The sequence below is a fragment of the Aspergillus steynii genome, assembly GCF_002849105.1.
Source record: "Aspergillus steynii IBT 23096 chromosome Unknown P170scaffold_3, whole genome shotgun sequence".
NCBI classification, from domain to species: domain Eukaryota; kingdom Fungi; phylum Ascomycota; class Eurotiomycetes; order Eurotiales; family Aspergillaceae; genus Aspergillus; species Aspergillus steynii.
Genome location: NW_020194400.1, coordinates 464,205 through 478,595, shown reverse-complemented (window position 1 = coordinate 478,595; position 14,391 = coordinate 464,205). Strand labels below are relative to the sequence as shown.

General features: G+C 49.0%; 8 protein-coding genes across 8 annotated transcripts; 5 read left to right on the top strand and 3 right to left on the bottom strand.

Annotated features, from left to right (window-relative positions):
• Positions 1-13: 13 nt before the first annotated feature.
• On the top strand, positions 14-933 carry P170DRAFT_435269 (type 1 glutamine amidotransferase domain-containing protein). The gene has a single exon (XM_024848903.1). It carries the CDS (start codon positions 86-88, stop codon positions 842-844), a length of 759 nt encoding a protein of 252 aa, XP_024705339.1. The 5' UTR covers positions 14-85; the 3' UTR covers positions 845-933.
• Positions 934-1,201: 268 nt separating this feature from the next.
• Positions 1,202-2,032, top strand: P170DRAFT_473610 (NAD(P)-binding protein; the record flags this gene model as incomplete). The annotated part of the gene is made up of 2 exons (XM_024853067.1): positions 1,202-1,585; positions 1,634-2,032. 2 exons carry the CDS (start codon positions 1,202-1,204, stop codon positions 2,030-2,032), a joined length of 783 nt encoding a protein of 260 aa, XP_024705338.1.
• A 2,054-nt stretch (positions 2,033-4,086) lies between these two features.
• P170DRAFT_354258 (uncharacterized protein) lies at positions 4,087-5,806 on the top strand (the record flags this gene model as incomplete). Its single annotated transcript, XM_024844021.1, has 4 exons — positions 4,087-4,723; positions 4,780-4,930; positions 4,980-5,409; positions 5,480-5,806. Coding segments are annotated over 4 exons (1,545 nt in total), but the record flags the coding sequence as incomplete, so codon positions are not given.
• A 44-nt stretch (positions 5,807-5,850) lies between these two features.
• P170DRAFT_508284 (uncharacterized protein) lies at positions 5,851-6,672 on the bottom strand. The gene is made up of 2 exons (XM_024854552.1): positions 6,456-6,672; positions 5,851-6,389 (listed from the first exon to the last, which is right to left on the bottom strand). Exons 1-2 carry the CDS (start codon positions 6,541-6,543, stop codon positions 6,046-6,048), a joined length of 432 nt encoding a protein of 143 aa, XP_024705336.1. The 5' UTR covers positions 6,544-6,672; the 3' UTR covers positions 5,851-6,045.
• Positions 6,673-7,443: 771 nt separating this feature from the next.
• Positions 7,444-7,890, top strand: P170DRAFT_473607 (uncharacterized protein; the record flags this gene model as incomplete). Its single annotated transcript, XM_024853066.1, has 1 exon — positions 7,444-7,890. The coding sequence occupies one exon, from the start codon at positions 7,444-7,446 to the stop codon at positions 7,888-7,890; it is 447 nt and encodes a 148-aa protein (XP_024705335.1).
• Positions 7,891-8,461: 571 nt separating this feature from the next.
• Positions 8,462-9,766, top strand: P170DRAFT_135091 (alpha/beta fold hydrolase). Its single transcript, XM_024842437.1, has 3 exons — positions 8,462-8,489; positions 8,553-9,658; positions 9,709-9,766. The coding sequence occupies exons 1-2, from the start codon at positions 8,476-8,478 to the stop codon at positions 9,520-9,522; spliced, it is 984 nt and encodes a 327-aa protein (XP_024705334.1). The 5' UTR covers positions 8,462-8,475; the 3' UTR covers positions 9,523-9,658; positions 9,709-9,766.
• P170DRAFT_354660 (uncharacterized protein) lies at positions 9,736-10,677 on the bottom strand (the record flags this gene model as incomplete). The annotated part of the gene is made up of 1 exon (XM_024844045.1): positions 9,736-10,677. The coding sequence occupies one exon, from the start codon at positions 10,675-10,677 to the stop codon at positions 9,736-9,738; it is 942 nt and encodes a 313-aa protein (XP_024705333.1).
• A 704-nt stretch (positions 10,678-11,381) lies between these two features.
• On the bottom strand, positions 11,382-13,052 carry P170DRAFT_463334 (uncharacterized protein; the record flags this gene model as incomplete). The annotated part of the gene is made up of 8 exons (XM_024852164.1): positions 12,774-13,052; positions 12,706-12,725; positions 12,623-12,659; positions 12,544-12,570; positions 12,109-12,494; positions 11,970-12,024; positions 11,801-11,905; positions 11,382-11,752 (listed from the first exon to the last, which is right to left on the bottom strand). The coding sequence occupies exons 1-8, from the start codon at positions 12,934-12,936 to the stop codon at positions 11,382-11,384; spliced, it is 1,164 nt and encodes a 387-aa protein (XP_024705332.1). The 5' UTR covers positions 12,937-13,052.
• Positions 13,053-14,391: the final 1,339 nt, after the last annotated feature.

Below are 14,391 nucleotides of genomic sequence, written 5' to 3'. Positions count from 1 at the left end.
TTAAAGTTCCCAAAAGATATATCAAATAGTCCTTGAACCTCGAAAATCATACCTTCGCCGATTTTCACAACAAAACAATCACACAATGCCTCCCAAAAAAGTCCTCATCGTCCTCAGCGACGCACACTCCTTTCCCATCAAAAAGACCAGCGGCCCCGAAGCCGGTCAGACAGTCGACCAACCATCCGGCTTCTTCCTAATGGAGCTGGCCAAACCGCTCCAGAAATTCCTCGACGCCGGACACGAAGTCACCTTCGCTTCGCCGAAGGGCCAAGAACCAGCCCCCGACCCAAACAGCGAGTCGCTGCTCGCATTCGCAGGGAACTTCTACGAGCGACGACGTGAGACCGAGCTGATAGAGCGCATGAAGAGAGAGAACGGATTCACCCGGCCCCGGCCGTTCAGCACAATCAGCGACGACGAGCTGGCTACTTTTGCGGGCGTGTTTATTCCCGGTGGGCATGCGCCGCTGAGCGATCTAGGCGGGGATGCTGAGCTGGGACGGATATTGAGATTCTTTAATAAGGAGAATAAGCCTACGGCGGCGATTTGCCATGGGCCGTATGCGTTGCTGAGTACGAAGAAGGTAGGGGATGGGACTTTTGTGTACAAGGGGTATGATATTACGGCGTGGAGTGATGCGGAGGAGAAGATGATGGAGACGCTGTGGGGTGGGGAGGTTGAGAAGGTGGAATCGGCGTTGCGCAATGAAGGTGCTAATATGGTTGAAGGAGCGAAGGAGGTTACTGGTGGCGTGACGCTTCATAGGGAGCTGTTGACGGGTGGGAATCCGTTGGCGGCGGAGGAGCTGGGAAATCGGTTCTTGAGGATGTTGAGTGTGTAGGTGCTATGGGACAGATATGGATTGATTCGAAGCTGATTAAGAAAAGATTACTTATTATAATCTGCTACTGAATGATAATGCTAAGGAAAGTTATGCCTTTTAGAAATACTCCTGTCAAAAGATATGGAACCGTGGCTTGGTCCTCCGTGGCAGCCAAAATACTATTGCTATTGGCCAAGAACATAATGAAACCAATTCTAGGAAAGCTCCGCATGTGATATTCTAGACTGATATCAACATGACGCACTGCTAACGTGCCTGGCCCTGACCTGACCTCCGCATCCATCCTTTAACAACATAGCTATCGAACCTACGGCTCACTATTGCGCAATAACGAAACCAGGATTGAGAATCAAGATGACCAAAGTCGCGCTCTTGGGAGCAACCGGCCAAATTGGCCAAGCGATCTTGCGTGCCCTGGCTTCTGCGAAGTCACATGAAATAGTTCAGCTGGTCCATCCGCATTCAGTAGAGAAGGCCAAAGCAGTGGTGAAAGAGCTCGAGGCAGGAGATAGGGTCACCACTGTGACTGTCGATGTGTGCGAATGCAGTGTGGACGAACTACAGCCTGTTCTCTCCGGGGTAGAGGTGATCGTATCCGCTTTGAACGGAAAGGCCCTCGAGGCTCAGGAGAAGGTGCAAGATGCCGGAGCCAGAGCGGGTGTCCGCAAAATCTATCCTAGTGAATATGGAATACACCATATTTATCATTCGCTCGACGGATATGGGTATGTTCATCCGGTATGTCTTCTCACTACTCTCAAATAACTAGTGCTGACATCAGTATAGGTCTGGAATATCAAAACAATTGCCAACGAGAAAGTCCTCCAACACCCGGCAGTGGCATCTGGTAAAATGAAATGGACCCTGATTGGTTGTGGAGACATTTACAACCAGGATAGAGAGCCAGTCTGGTGTTCATGGACTCAGACGGACGTTTCAAATTACGAATTCCACATCCTGGGTGATCCGGACGCCAAGATCGATTTTACAAATATCGGCGATCTTGCTGCATTCATCCTGAAGACTATCGAGCATCCAGAGCTTTCCGAAAATAAGGAATTGAACTTCACCAGTGACCACATAAGCTACAATGAGATCGCTCAGCTCTTGGAAAAAATACTCGCAGAAAAAGGTGGAGATGCGTATTTACCCGATGGAGGTGATGGATCGGGTTTTGAAAGATAAGAATGACGTCCCGGAGGAAGCCAAAGGTAAAAGTGCCTTCCCAGATGACTTCTGGATCATTGTGAAGGGGATGCAGGGCTCAGGGCGATTCTGGAGGACGCCTGGAAAAGTCCATAATACATTGTTTCCTGATGTGCACGTCACGACTTTTGATAAGTACTTCCAGGAAAGATTACAATCCTGAGAGGGTACGGAGTAAGTATCCGCGATATGTGAGCTGCGGTTAACGGATTAAAAACGACGAAGGCAGCAGGTGTAAGGCCTTTGACTCGTCGGCCGAAAGGCAGGACCGGGATTGACTGACAGGAGCAAAAGTTCTCCACTATGGTAACAAAAGCGGCTGTATTAACCCGTGCCTGAGTGATACAGATTGACTTGCATAGGATAGGAATTTATAATGCTTGATATTGTACACCGTTCTGCACCGACCGACATTTGCATTCTAGAGCAGAGCCCTGAACAGTTCTTACGGCACAGTTTATCGTGCCAGAGTATCTCTACATAAATGCAAGTTGCTGGGTGAGTGTCCTTGATTCTAGACCACAGACGCCAGATTTAGTAATCAAATTAAACTTCATGTCAGTGTAGTCTGAATGGTACCGACTACCGAGGGACACGAAAAGGAGTCGATTGAACCTAAAAAGAGCCAAAATGCACGGACTATCTTCCCCACATGCGCATGTCTCCGAATGTTGCCTGACATGTGAACAGACACGAGTTAGTTGTATTGCTATAAACTATTGTTTCTAATAATATGCATGCAGGATCAATCAGGAAGGACTATATGAAATAGTGCTTCAAGAGAATTTGTAAAAACAGGTCTTCGCAGAGCATAGGCGGAAGATTAGTGACCAGGATGATGGTTCCGGCAATCAGCAGTCACTTTAATAGCCGAACTGACCAAAGGGGAGAATGAGAAGATAGGAATATTGGACTGAGACATGAAAACCTGACATGATTGATCAGTTTTGCGATAGTCCTGAGCTGAAGCATGAGCTTAACTCAGACAACTCTTAGCTGAAATCGAGTCTACTAGACCCAGAAGCTGATGTTGGCCCTCAAGATGTCGTGGAATAGAATATCTACCGAGTGAACATGCCAATTTGACCTACGGAGTAGCTCCTAGGATTCTGGCTCATTGACAGGCTCTGAACTTTAGAAGGCCCGAATAACGACCGAGGAAAGACCAGTAGCATCCACCACGCCAGAACGCCTCTCGATTGGCCTATGTTCATTCCAAATTGGTCTCTTCCTCAGTCCAAAGGAATGGTTCCTATTGAAAGATAGGGCGACGATCATTCCAAAGTTAGCAGGCTTTTGAGACCATGACGTACAGCTCGACCAACCACGAGTGCCGGCAAGTCGGCTAATGCAGGTCCGGCAGATGTTGGGCTCCACCGGTGGAGATTGAGTTCAATAGCCCTAATGACGGGCAGTTTGTTCCTGGTTCCATTACATCACTCCTGTTCTGTTCCATCTGATCGCATCTCCAAACCTACCGATCGCTCGATCGATCACTCAGCTGGAAAATTCGTCCATGCAGATCTCTCCAATTCTGCCAGCGTCAACGCTTTGACCTTACTTCATTTGTCAATCTTTGGGGAGAACCGTGGATTTGCACGAGCACACACCGTTGTGTTCGTGCCCAAGCTTAAAGATCTGCGCCATGCGTCATCTCTATCTGCCCGCAGGCCCTGAGCCTGATTGACAGCCAAATACTGGTTGCCAGAACTTTTTCTCTTCGTGTCTTGTGCGACGCTCAATCCAGAGAATCTTCATCACCTTGAGATTACCGCCATGGATATCCCTCCTATCCCAGATAATCGGCCGCGGCCTCAGCGCGCCCATCACTCTGCTTCATTGCTATCGGAAGTTCCCACTATCCAGGTTTCGAACGAGGAGCCGTCAGTGTCGACGTCTGAAACGTCCAGCCAGCAGTTCTCACTAGAGGACCAGCGGTATGCACAGAAACGTGACGCTCTCAATGCGACCGCAAAAGCTAACATATATACAGCCGACCAGCTTCGAGTGCTAGCGAGCTCAGATCGCAATCATCCGTCAAGTCGCTCAATCGCCAATACACGATAAACGAACTCCCCGTCCTCCAAGAAACCAACCCTTACGATGGGGCCGAAGAATTCAACCCAGTCAACGAGGAAGGTTCTTTCGACCTTGTCGCTCCGTACGAGGGCGACGGAGTTCCTCTGCACAGTCTCGAGCGTCAGGCCGAATTAATGTTCTCCGCGCGACACATGGTTACCATTCTCTCGAATCCGCGATATCTGGCGCGCTTTCGCGACTTTTTGTCTGAAGAGCGCCCGCGATCAATCCCTACATTAACGTATTATCTTAATGCCTGTAAGGCCCTCAAGGCTATTCAGTATGCGAACGCTTTAGTGCGATTATCGGTCGATGTGCCCACGGCTGGTGTGAAGCAGTCGAATCCCGTCGGCCTGGTTGACAGCCCTGCGCTCGAAAAACGTGTGCAGGACGCGCTGATTGCGCTGACAGCGGAAGAACTACCTGCGTTCATCACGGCAACATGTATTACCATCACCAGCAAAGTTGTGGAAGAGCGCATACGAGGCACCCTGCCGGATCGGTTCAGAGGAACGGCAGACGCATTAGCCGAGGTGTTCTGTTTGACGGATCCTTCGCGACCGGATAATCCGATTATTTTCGCTTCGGAGGGTGAGTATTACCTGTGCTTGGACCGGGTTAGATCTGTTGAATGCTAATTGTATCAGAATTCCACCGCACGACGCAATATGGTATGGACTACGTCCTTGGACGAAACTGCCGCTTCTTGCAAGGCCCCCAGACGAATCCCAACAGTGTGCGACGGATTCGTGAAGCGATAAAAGACGGTCGACATCATTCCGAGCTCTTCCTCAACTAGTATGTCTCTCTGAATCTGCATCGTCAGTCAACCGCTCACAGATAACAGTCGCCGCGACGGCTCCCCATTCATGAACCTCCTCCAATGCGCCCCTCTCTGCGACAGCCAAGGCAAGATCCGGTACTTTATCGGGGCACAGATCGACGTTTCGGGACTAGCGATGGACGGCGCGCAAATGGATTCTCTGCATAATCTGAAAGCGCAAATAGAGTCTTCCGAGCGAGAAGAAAGCTCGGAACATCGACAAGAAACAAAGAGCGAGTTCCAAGAGCTCGGAGAACTCTTCAGCCCGAAAGAGCTGCGCAATGTCAACGAGCACGGAGGAAGCTTATTCCAACCGGTCCTCGATGCCGGTGGTCGCACCTGGCTGATGCCGGAATCTCCTCGAGAAGTGGAAGGTGGCGAAGTGCGCATTGGAGGCCCCGCGCCGACAGCACCAACTCCAGCCAGTAATTCGTTGGTTGGCGTTTATAGACACGTATGTTCCCGATAATCCCATTAGGGGCTGTGCTTTCTACGAAACCATGCTGACTGACTGATCGATGCAGTACCTGCTGGTCCGACCTTACCCATCCCTTCGAGTCCTCTTTACGTCGCCATCCCTCCGAATCCCCGGTATACTACAATCCTCTTTCTTTGCGCGGATCGCCGAGTCGATAGAACGAGATGAGCTGCACCAGGCTATGATGGTTGGACGCAGTGTCACGGCTCGGGTTCTGTGGGTGTCGCCGCGAATGAAGGAACAGGGTCGCTTCCGCTGGGTCCATTGTACTCCGCTGCTGGCCAACAACGGACAAGTGGGTGTGTGGATGGTGGTGATCGTTGATGATGAGGATGAGCATGTACGGTGGAAGGGCAGCTGGCCTACAAATTAAAACTGGTCTTGGGTTTAGATTCTTGTATATATAGCCTCTGTGTTATTAATCTAATTAATGAATGATGCGGGTTAGCCAAGTTCTCTCTAATCTATGCTGTACATCACCCAGGTTCTTCTATGTTGATAGTGAGTTTCTGGTCACTGGTATCAGGAAAGAAAGCCGCTTACTTTACATTAGACAAGTCCTAAAGTGAAGCCACATGAACAAACCAACATTCCACATATAGAAACAAACACCTAATAATAAACCACCGCATCCCCATCCAAACCTCCTCTCTTCCGCAACTGAACAAACGTCTCCTTAATCCGCGCCACCAACGCCTTTCCATACTCCGGGCCCAGCGGCGGCGCCGGCTTGGACGTATCGGGCCTCAACCAAGGCACGGGCTTCAGCCCCCTTGCAGCATCGCGCAAGACTTGAGCAGCTTGATCATCATAGCCCGCACCAAGGATGATGGCATTGATGCCTCTTTCGTAATTATGAGAGCCTAATGAGCTAGTGGACGTGACCTGCTTCTCTCCGCGCAAAAGGGCGGGAATCTGCTCGACTCCGGCTTCGGGGGTGAGGATGAAGTGGACGACTGATTTATTTGATTAACATGACTATGTTCGGTATGGGACATGATAGATAAAACCCATGTACGTACCTTCGAGTTCAGGCTTTAGAGACTCGATGACGACGGCGCCGATTTGTTCGGTTTTGCCGCAGAGGATGACGGGGAGCGGTTCGGTCATTTTTGTTGGATTTATGAACAACTATGACACTGAAAGGTCTGCGATTTGATAGTTGTGGGAAGTGCAACCGGTGGTTGGGAATTGAAGTGAGTGAAAGACTCAAGAACGTCTAAACAATCATCCTTTTAAACCCCGCAGTCAGACCAGGTTGACTAGTGGCTTAGCTCAGCTAAGCCTCAAAAGACTTGTCTTAGTGCTCGTGCACAAGTAGAGAGAGGCATAGAAGCTTTCATCATCGGGCTACGGAAAGAGTCGGACGCTAGAAGTAAGCAAGGCTGAGAGGGCTAGAGCGGGCGTAGATGGCTCATGAAGCGTACTACAGCCTTCGAAATACTGGCTGCATAAAGGGACTAACCTCGGCGGTTAGTGAGGTGATTTGAAAGAAGAAACATTAAAGTTTGTGGATAGATTAACAAAGCGAAATTTTGATTGGACTAGGGCTGCTTAGTGCAATGTTATACAAATAGCCTTTGTTTGAGGTTCTCTCCATAGAAGGTTTAACTGAGAGAGGAGCACGAAGATACAGCCAAATACAATTAAGTGGCCAAAAGACTTCGTGAGATTTAATAAATGACTACATAAAATTGAGGATCTAACAAACCGCCCATGGAGCTGTGAATAACAAGATATTATTAGTTAATTGAGATTCAACCCATACAGGGCATCTTAGACATACAGTATGACGGATCTTGCCTCTTGTCTACAGTACAATGAGGAATCTCCCAGCGCACAAATTAATTTTCAGGAAGACTCCTAATTTCAGGACAGAAACTCCAGTATAAGTATATGCATGGACCACGCTCCATCTACTATAACCTTAAGGTTCAACCAATCCCATTAAGTCACCAAACATCTCTCCACAGATCAGTCCATTAGTATCCACCCAAACAAAACAAAGTCATGCCAGCTCCTCTGGTATTCAACGAAAACGCAGAAAAGTTCTTCGCCCGTCGTGACAGACTGCAAAAAGACGGTGTACAATTCGTGGACCCCAAATCGCCGCACGATGTCCTCCTCTACGTCGACATTCCATCTGCTGTGATGGACCAAAGCTACGGAAATGTGTGCGAGGCTATTAGCGACAAGGTCGCTTATCGCTTGAAGTGGTCTCAGTTCAAAGACCCAGGCTGCTTGCCCCAGAACGACAAGACTCGAATTAAACTGACCTATCAGCTGAACGATCTCCCGGACCACGAAGATACGCATACCACTAAGGTGCTGTATCAGAGAATGTTGGAGCATCTCGCATCTCGCTTTCACTTTCAGGAGCCGTATCGCCGCTACATGGAGGTCAACAAGTGGCAGGAGTTTTTTGAGGCTCTGATTATTCAGGAGTGGAAGCAGTGAGCTTGAATAAACCCCTTTGCGAAAGATTCTTGCTGCTTTTGTAAGGTTTTGCTCTGATAAAGTTATTCGGTAAGGCTTTCAAAAATTTTGAATGATCTTGCTTGTCATATTCTCTACTGATACTTTCACACTGAAGATAGAATGAAAATATCAAGAGGGTAGCGAACAGCTGACCTTACTGAATTGACATACCATGAGAAAAGATTTTTTTTTTAACAAAAGGCAAACCCAATTTTCTTAATACAGTATCCACCTAGTCGGAGTTTTCCAAACTCCAGTGGTATAAGATTTAAAATTAGTATGTAATGAATCCAAGCCACAACCAGAGTAAATACTAAAATCACAAAAAGTGACTTGAAGTCAAGAGGCTAGTCTCTGCGTTCCATGATACTTGATGCAAGACTGTCAGCTGCTTCTTCACAAGCAGTCGTTGGAATTTATGTAGAGAGAGCCTAAACATACAACTCAATATTATTCGCATATTCGGTCCGTAAGCGAAGGCCAATGCGACTAAAGTGCGGGGTAGCTGATCCTGATGAAGTCATATCGTCAACATAAGCGATCAGAGAAAGGAATTAATAAGAAATGGAATCCATTCGGTTAATATAGCCCTCTGAGCCTTACTACCTGTAAATATTCTCACTGTCTGACCTTCCCGAAAGTCTTCATATGATAAAACCAAAGCAGCACCAAGTAACCATGACGACGCCAATCCCAAGCGTGATTCCCCTCACCGAAACCTTTAGTTTCTCAACCACTACCCATTCCTACAATATCCGCTGGACATCTCTCGGCAACGCCAACGCACCTCCACTAATCTTCATCCACGGGACCCCCTGGTCCTCTCGCGTCTGGCACACCTACGCCCTATCGTTCGCCAAATACTTCCACGTTTATCTCTTCGACAATCCCGGTTTCGGAGAAAGCCCTCTTGGCCAGCCCCTTCCTGACAAAGCAGAAACCCTCACAAAAGAAATCGCCCTAGATGCGGATCTAGCACAGCAGTCCGAGGCTTTTGCCGCGCTGTACAAATCCTGGGAGGAGGGGTGGCCGCAGGCTCAGAGAAAGCCGCATGTGGTTGCGCACGACCACGGGGGGTTGATGGCCTTAAGGGCAAATTTACTACATGGGTGTGAGTATGCGAGTTTGTGCCTTATTGATGTTGTCGCGCTGGGGCCGTTCGGGCAGCCGTTGTTTAAGCTGGTTGCGGAGAATGCGGGCGTGTTTGAGGCGTTGACGGGTCCGGTGTTTGAGGGTGTTGTGGAGTCTTATATTCGTGATGCGGCGTATAAGGAGCTGAGTAGGGAGACGATGGAGATGCTGAAGTGGCCGTGGCTTGTGAGTGAGGAGGGGAGAAGGGGGTTTGTGAGGCAGATGGTGCAGGCGAATAGTCGGAGCACGGAGGAGGTGGAGGGGAGGTATCATGAGGTTGGGAGGAAGATGCCGGTGAGGGTTATTTGGGGGAAGGAGGATAAGTGGATTCCTGTGGAAACTGCACAGAGATTGAAGGATAAACTGGAGGGTCAAGATGTTGTGGTTATTGAGGAGGGGGGTCATCTGTTGATGTATGATCAGGAAGGAAGATTGGGGGTAGAGTTGGGCTGGTGGTTGAACTCCGTATCCCATCGTTGAGGCTACAGAGGCGGCACTGGACATGTATGAATATCATTCATTTGACTATTTGCCAAAGTTGAGTGCATTTATTATGATCGATCAACTGAGTTGACTCCCCGGTAAAGATCCCTAATGAAGCGGTCTACTGCCAAAACCAACTAGGTATAAGAACGGAATTAGTGAGAAGAGACTAAGGATACATACTTTACAACACATCTGAGCCAACGTCTTTCACTTCTCTACACGGGAGCGAATTTCCAACCGTCTTAGGCTCTTATTCAAAAGGCTCTGCGCATAAAGCACATGCGCCTCATAAAATAGCTTTGGCAGCATCTTAAAATTCCTCGAGGACTGCGTGCCAGGATGAAGATCCGTACATTCAACTGTCACGTACGTCACTCTGGCCGTGTCTTCAGACATCCGCTCAACAATAAACTCCTGGAAGCCACCCTCCATCAGCCGCCAAGGCATGCCATATGATGCTGCATCATCGATCGCGCCAACCAGACTGTTCGGAAATTTCCAATATAACACTGCTCCAGCAGTGTCCGCAGCACTATTCTCAACGATGTCTCGATTTGAAGGGAACTCGGTGCATGGCAAAGGGGCATTCGAAGGTAACTCCAATGGTTCGACAGACTTCAACCCTTGAGAGCTCCACGTTCCTAGCAAGAATGCCCCGAGACCGGACTGTCTTCCAAATAACAAACTGCCAGGGATGAGTGACGACGACGGCACGTCTTTATCTAAGACCAAGGACTCGGGTCCAGTAGCTCGCGCATCGAGGAACACAGCCACGAAGTTCTTCATGAGGTGGTATGTATCGTCTCCTTTGTTGGGGCTTGTCGAGTCGTGTGACGCGCCGTACCCTACAAGGAGGGACACTGGGACTTCCACTTGAAGAGCCGTAAAAGATGAAATCCAGTATGTCTTCGTGCTACCTACCCACGAGGATAGTAGAGTTGAGCTTTTCATTCCCCATGGAGGTTGGGAGGTGGGTTCACCGGCTTCTTCGACAAGTTTGCGACATGCGCTTGACTTTGGGAGTTCTGTAATAGGGACCCTAGGGCATGATCGGGCCAGTCGACGGTGGCTGAGATATGCGACCACACCGCCGAGTGCTGTTAGAGAGAGCGCTCCGATGAGTCGGGGTCGAGTTTTAATGAAGTTCATTTTATTTCGAAGGAAGAAACAATAAGTAAAGATGAGAAATCGATACTCTTCAAACTTCAATGATGATTTTATAAGGAGATCAAGTCGAAATTGCTGGCAATATCGGAGAAAAGGCTTAAATATAAGTATTCGAAACACAAAATACGCCGATATAGTTTTTTATAGTCCACATGACTTTACCTTCCAAATGCAAGCAAAATTCAAGGCCAAAATCTGTCTGGTGGAGTGCCGCCGGGATATCCCGATCTTCCCGCCGGGTGGATTCGGAGCCCCAGGCATTTAATGACGGTATCACCAACACTATGACATCGGCCTACCATTAGTGTTCTAACTTGGACTTCTTTTCCTTGATTGTCTTTCTGCATTCTTGGGTTCTTGTCTTGTGCTTCTTCTCTGCAGAATGAGTCACAAATGGAGCGCCCGTGCCAGATATCACCCGAGAGAATCGGCTATGCGGCCCCATGGAACTAATAATGAGATTGCATGAGTCACAGCGGTCAGAGTCCCATGACTTATGAATATTCAAATTTTGCAGTTCATTAAATTGATATTTTTAACTTTAATGGATCGATCATACTCCAGGTCAAGCAGCAGATCCCGAGACAGTCAATTAGATTACAGCTCATGATAGATACCTCCCGAGTCAAAAGACGCCCTAACCCAATATACAAAATCCCTCTCCAATACAAACACCGAAATCACGATCAAACACTCTGCCTAACCCCACTCCCCTTATACGTCGCTTCATCCGCCACCGCTGCTTCAGCATTTTCCCGTTCCCGCTGCATCACATCCATTCTCAACTCCGTCTTCAACACAATCCCGTCCCCGGGAACAATCGCCTCTTCGCTGCCAGTCAGCGTCGTATCTTGCAGGCCGCGTCGTCCGCTGATCTTCGCCTTGTGCCAGATGTCTTTTCCTCTGCCGGAGAGCCTCTGCGCAGGTGTTTGGCCAGATGAGTTACCCGGTGTGTTGTCGCTTTCGTAGTCGTGGCGGCCGTATGAGCTGCCGAAGACGCGGGGCGCGTAGGTTTTGATGAGGACGGAGAGGGCGGGTGCGGAACCGCAGAATATGGCTGCAATGCTTAGTATATGTATGCAAGAGGGATTGGGTGATATCGTACCGACGTAGATCTCGATACTGCACCAGTTTAAGGAGTCCGCGAGAAAGTAATATTGGTCTGCTGTATTGGAGAGGAGGCGCACGTAGTCGTATCGAACGCAACCAGCTATATTGTGTTAGGCATTAACGGCTAGAATCATCATAGAGAAAGTGGGAGTCTTTGAACGAACCGGCAACGGCTAAGATACCCAGCCCGAAGATGGCGAACAAGGCCCCTTTCTTTCTCTAAAGATATCCAGCGACATTAGCATCTTGTCTAACCCAGGCTGATCAATCTCGTCCAATTGGATTGGAGAATTCATGGCATACCCCCGAAATTTTAACCCCCCAAAGCATCGGAATGGGGGTCAAATAAATAAAGATATCCGTCACAATATTCAGGATTCCGTTCGCATCGTAAAACGCCTGCTGCGATCCCGGCGACATGCACTCTCCCTCAACTGTGCCCTCAACATCCCAGAACATAGCAGGTGGGTAGCACGAAAAAGCGAGCACGAAGAAGCTGGATACCGATATGCCAATTACGAAGAACATGAGGAAGTATACGGTCCATTTCATTCGGCGGCGGCGGTCCAGGCGTAGATAGAACCAGAGCAACGACATCTTGACGAACAACATGGCGATAATATAAATCAGGCGGGTCGAGTATATGGCTTTTAGCATGGGAGGGAGGGAGGTCATGGGAATTTCCTCGACTAAATCAGTTAGATTTGGCTGGTTTGAGGAGGACCAGAATGGGATTACCATGTTTGCCGGTGCCATGATATGCAGCTGCAGAGCGTTAGATGAAGTGTGAAGGTCTTGGAGAGGATTAAAGACCTACCGATCATGGACGCAACAGAAAGACCAAAAGTGAAGACCTATTCGATTAGCACTAAGTTGTACTGCAGCTGGACCTGTACTTACAGCGCCAATCACCATAAGAACTAACAAATGTCAGTCTGCTGCGATCTCAAAACTAGCAAGAAACTTACCGTCATCTACACCGATCGCATTGATTAGAGAGATCCGCACATATAATCGCAAAAGAATCACCACCATAATGAAAACCGCAAAACTAATCCCGATCCCAAACACTGACGCCTGGCGGGTGCCATGCTCAATACCGCGCGGCAGCAAAAACGAAGGGAGATCCATTTTGCAGAAATGGAGCAAAACGAGCGACAAAAGTGCAAGTGCCTTACAGGCAAAGAAAAACCCCGACGAGAACAAACAATCTCGCACGCGAGTCGATCGAGTCCCTTATATCCCCCTCCTACACCCCCGGTTCCAACTCCTCACACCCAAGCAAAGACAGCACCCTGATTTTTATGCATCGTTCTTTGTTCAAACACCGCCGTCAAATGCCCATCGTCTATCCCGACGCCATGGACAAGGATGAGCCTCTAGTTTGACGCCAATCTATCCACCTCTGCACCCTACACCCAGCCAAAGCGACCTGTCAGATTGACTAGCCGCCAATCGGACGCCCGGCCGCAGTTTCATGCCCTGGAAGTGGAGCATCCGCCAATGGGCCGATCCTCAAACTTTGAGCAGAGTGCAAAAAGTCCCCTTGCCACGCTACGCGCTAACGGGCTCGTTCGGTCGGGCGTGAGGCGGGCTGCAGTTGCAGTGGTTGACATCTCACAATGCGGAAATTATACGCCCCAATGAGCGACCCGGTGCAGGCGGTAGGGGGCGCATTTTAGCCTTATTTGCTTTTTCAGTGGGTATCCCGGGAATTGTGCTGGTCTGGACGCGACTGTCCCTGCTTATTGTGCTCATGAATTTATTCTCCTCATTCTCTCTCGCAACGCTGATCCTGATCTTCAAACTCAAACCTGGACTACGCCTCTGCTTGCACATTGATTACCATCGGCGAATACCAAATATAGTCTAGCACGCCGACTTTAACTTCATCGTCGCTCGTAATCTGTAAGCGAGAGAATTGACAGGACTGCACAGGTTAAAATAGAAGTCCGGAGCACCGTCCAATTCTCGGGCTGAGACAAATGTAACGTTTCCCGCATTCGATCGGTAGAAAAGTCAGTCAGTCACTCCCCCTGACCCCTCGATGCACATCCTTCCTTCCCGCCGCTAGATAAATCGACATATCACATTTGTGTCCCCAACATGTCCACCCCCGCCGCAACGAACCAGGCAAATAATAGTGCCGCGCTTGTGTTCGACGCAAGCGGTATCGCCGGCTAGTCTTTACCAAGTGCTTTCTCTCCTAACTCGGCAATCTTTGCGCGTTATTGCCTTGCCGCGAACCCTTAGATCGAGCGGACTGGCTTGAGATCCGCCGATCGAGGTCTACGCAGGGGTCGATTTGCGGAGGGATCTTAACTAGGTAGTTGAGTGGACGAAGAGTTAGACTGAGGATCTGGAGAATAGCCCATTTTTTTAATCCGGTGTGCTAACTGTCTTATTCTAACTTGATATTTTCCCCGTCTCTCTCAATTTTGAGCTTGTTTGCTGCTGCTCCTGTTACATGACGGACTAGGATCCAGGGTGTTCATATTGACACCGATGTATATACTAACACTAACGCGGTAAATGGACAACATTGCCACGGCCTGTGCCGAAAATATGACAGATACCACGGCGATC

What these genes read in the sequence shown, in the direction of transcription:
- P170DRAFT_435269 (XM_024848903.1), top strand. Translation starts at nt 86, where the DNA reads ATGCCTCCCAAAAAAGTCCTCATCGTCCTCAGCGACGCACACTCCTTT.
- P170DRAFT_508284 (XM_024854552.1), bottom strand. Translation starts at nt 6,543, where the DNA reads ATGACCGAACCGCTCCCCGTCATCCTCTGCGGCAAAACCGAACAAATC. An exon ending in TCTAAAGCCTGAACTCGAAG is followed by an intron (nt 6,390 to 6,455) that starts GTACGTACATGG and finishes CAAATAAATCAG; the next exon opens with TCGTCCACTTCATCCTCACC.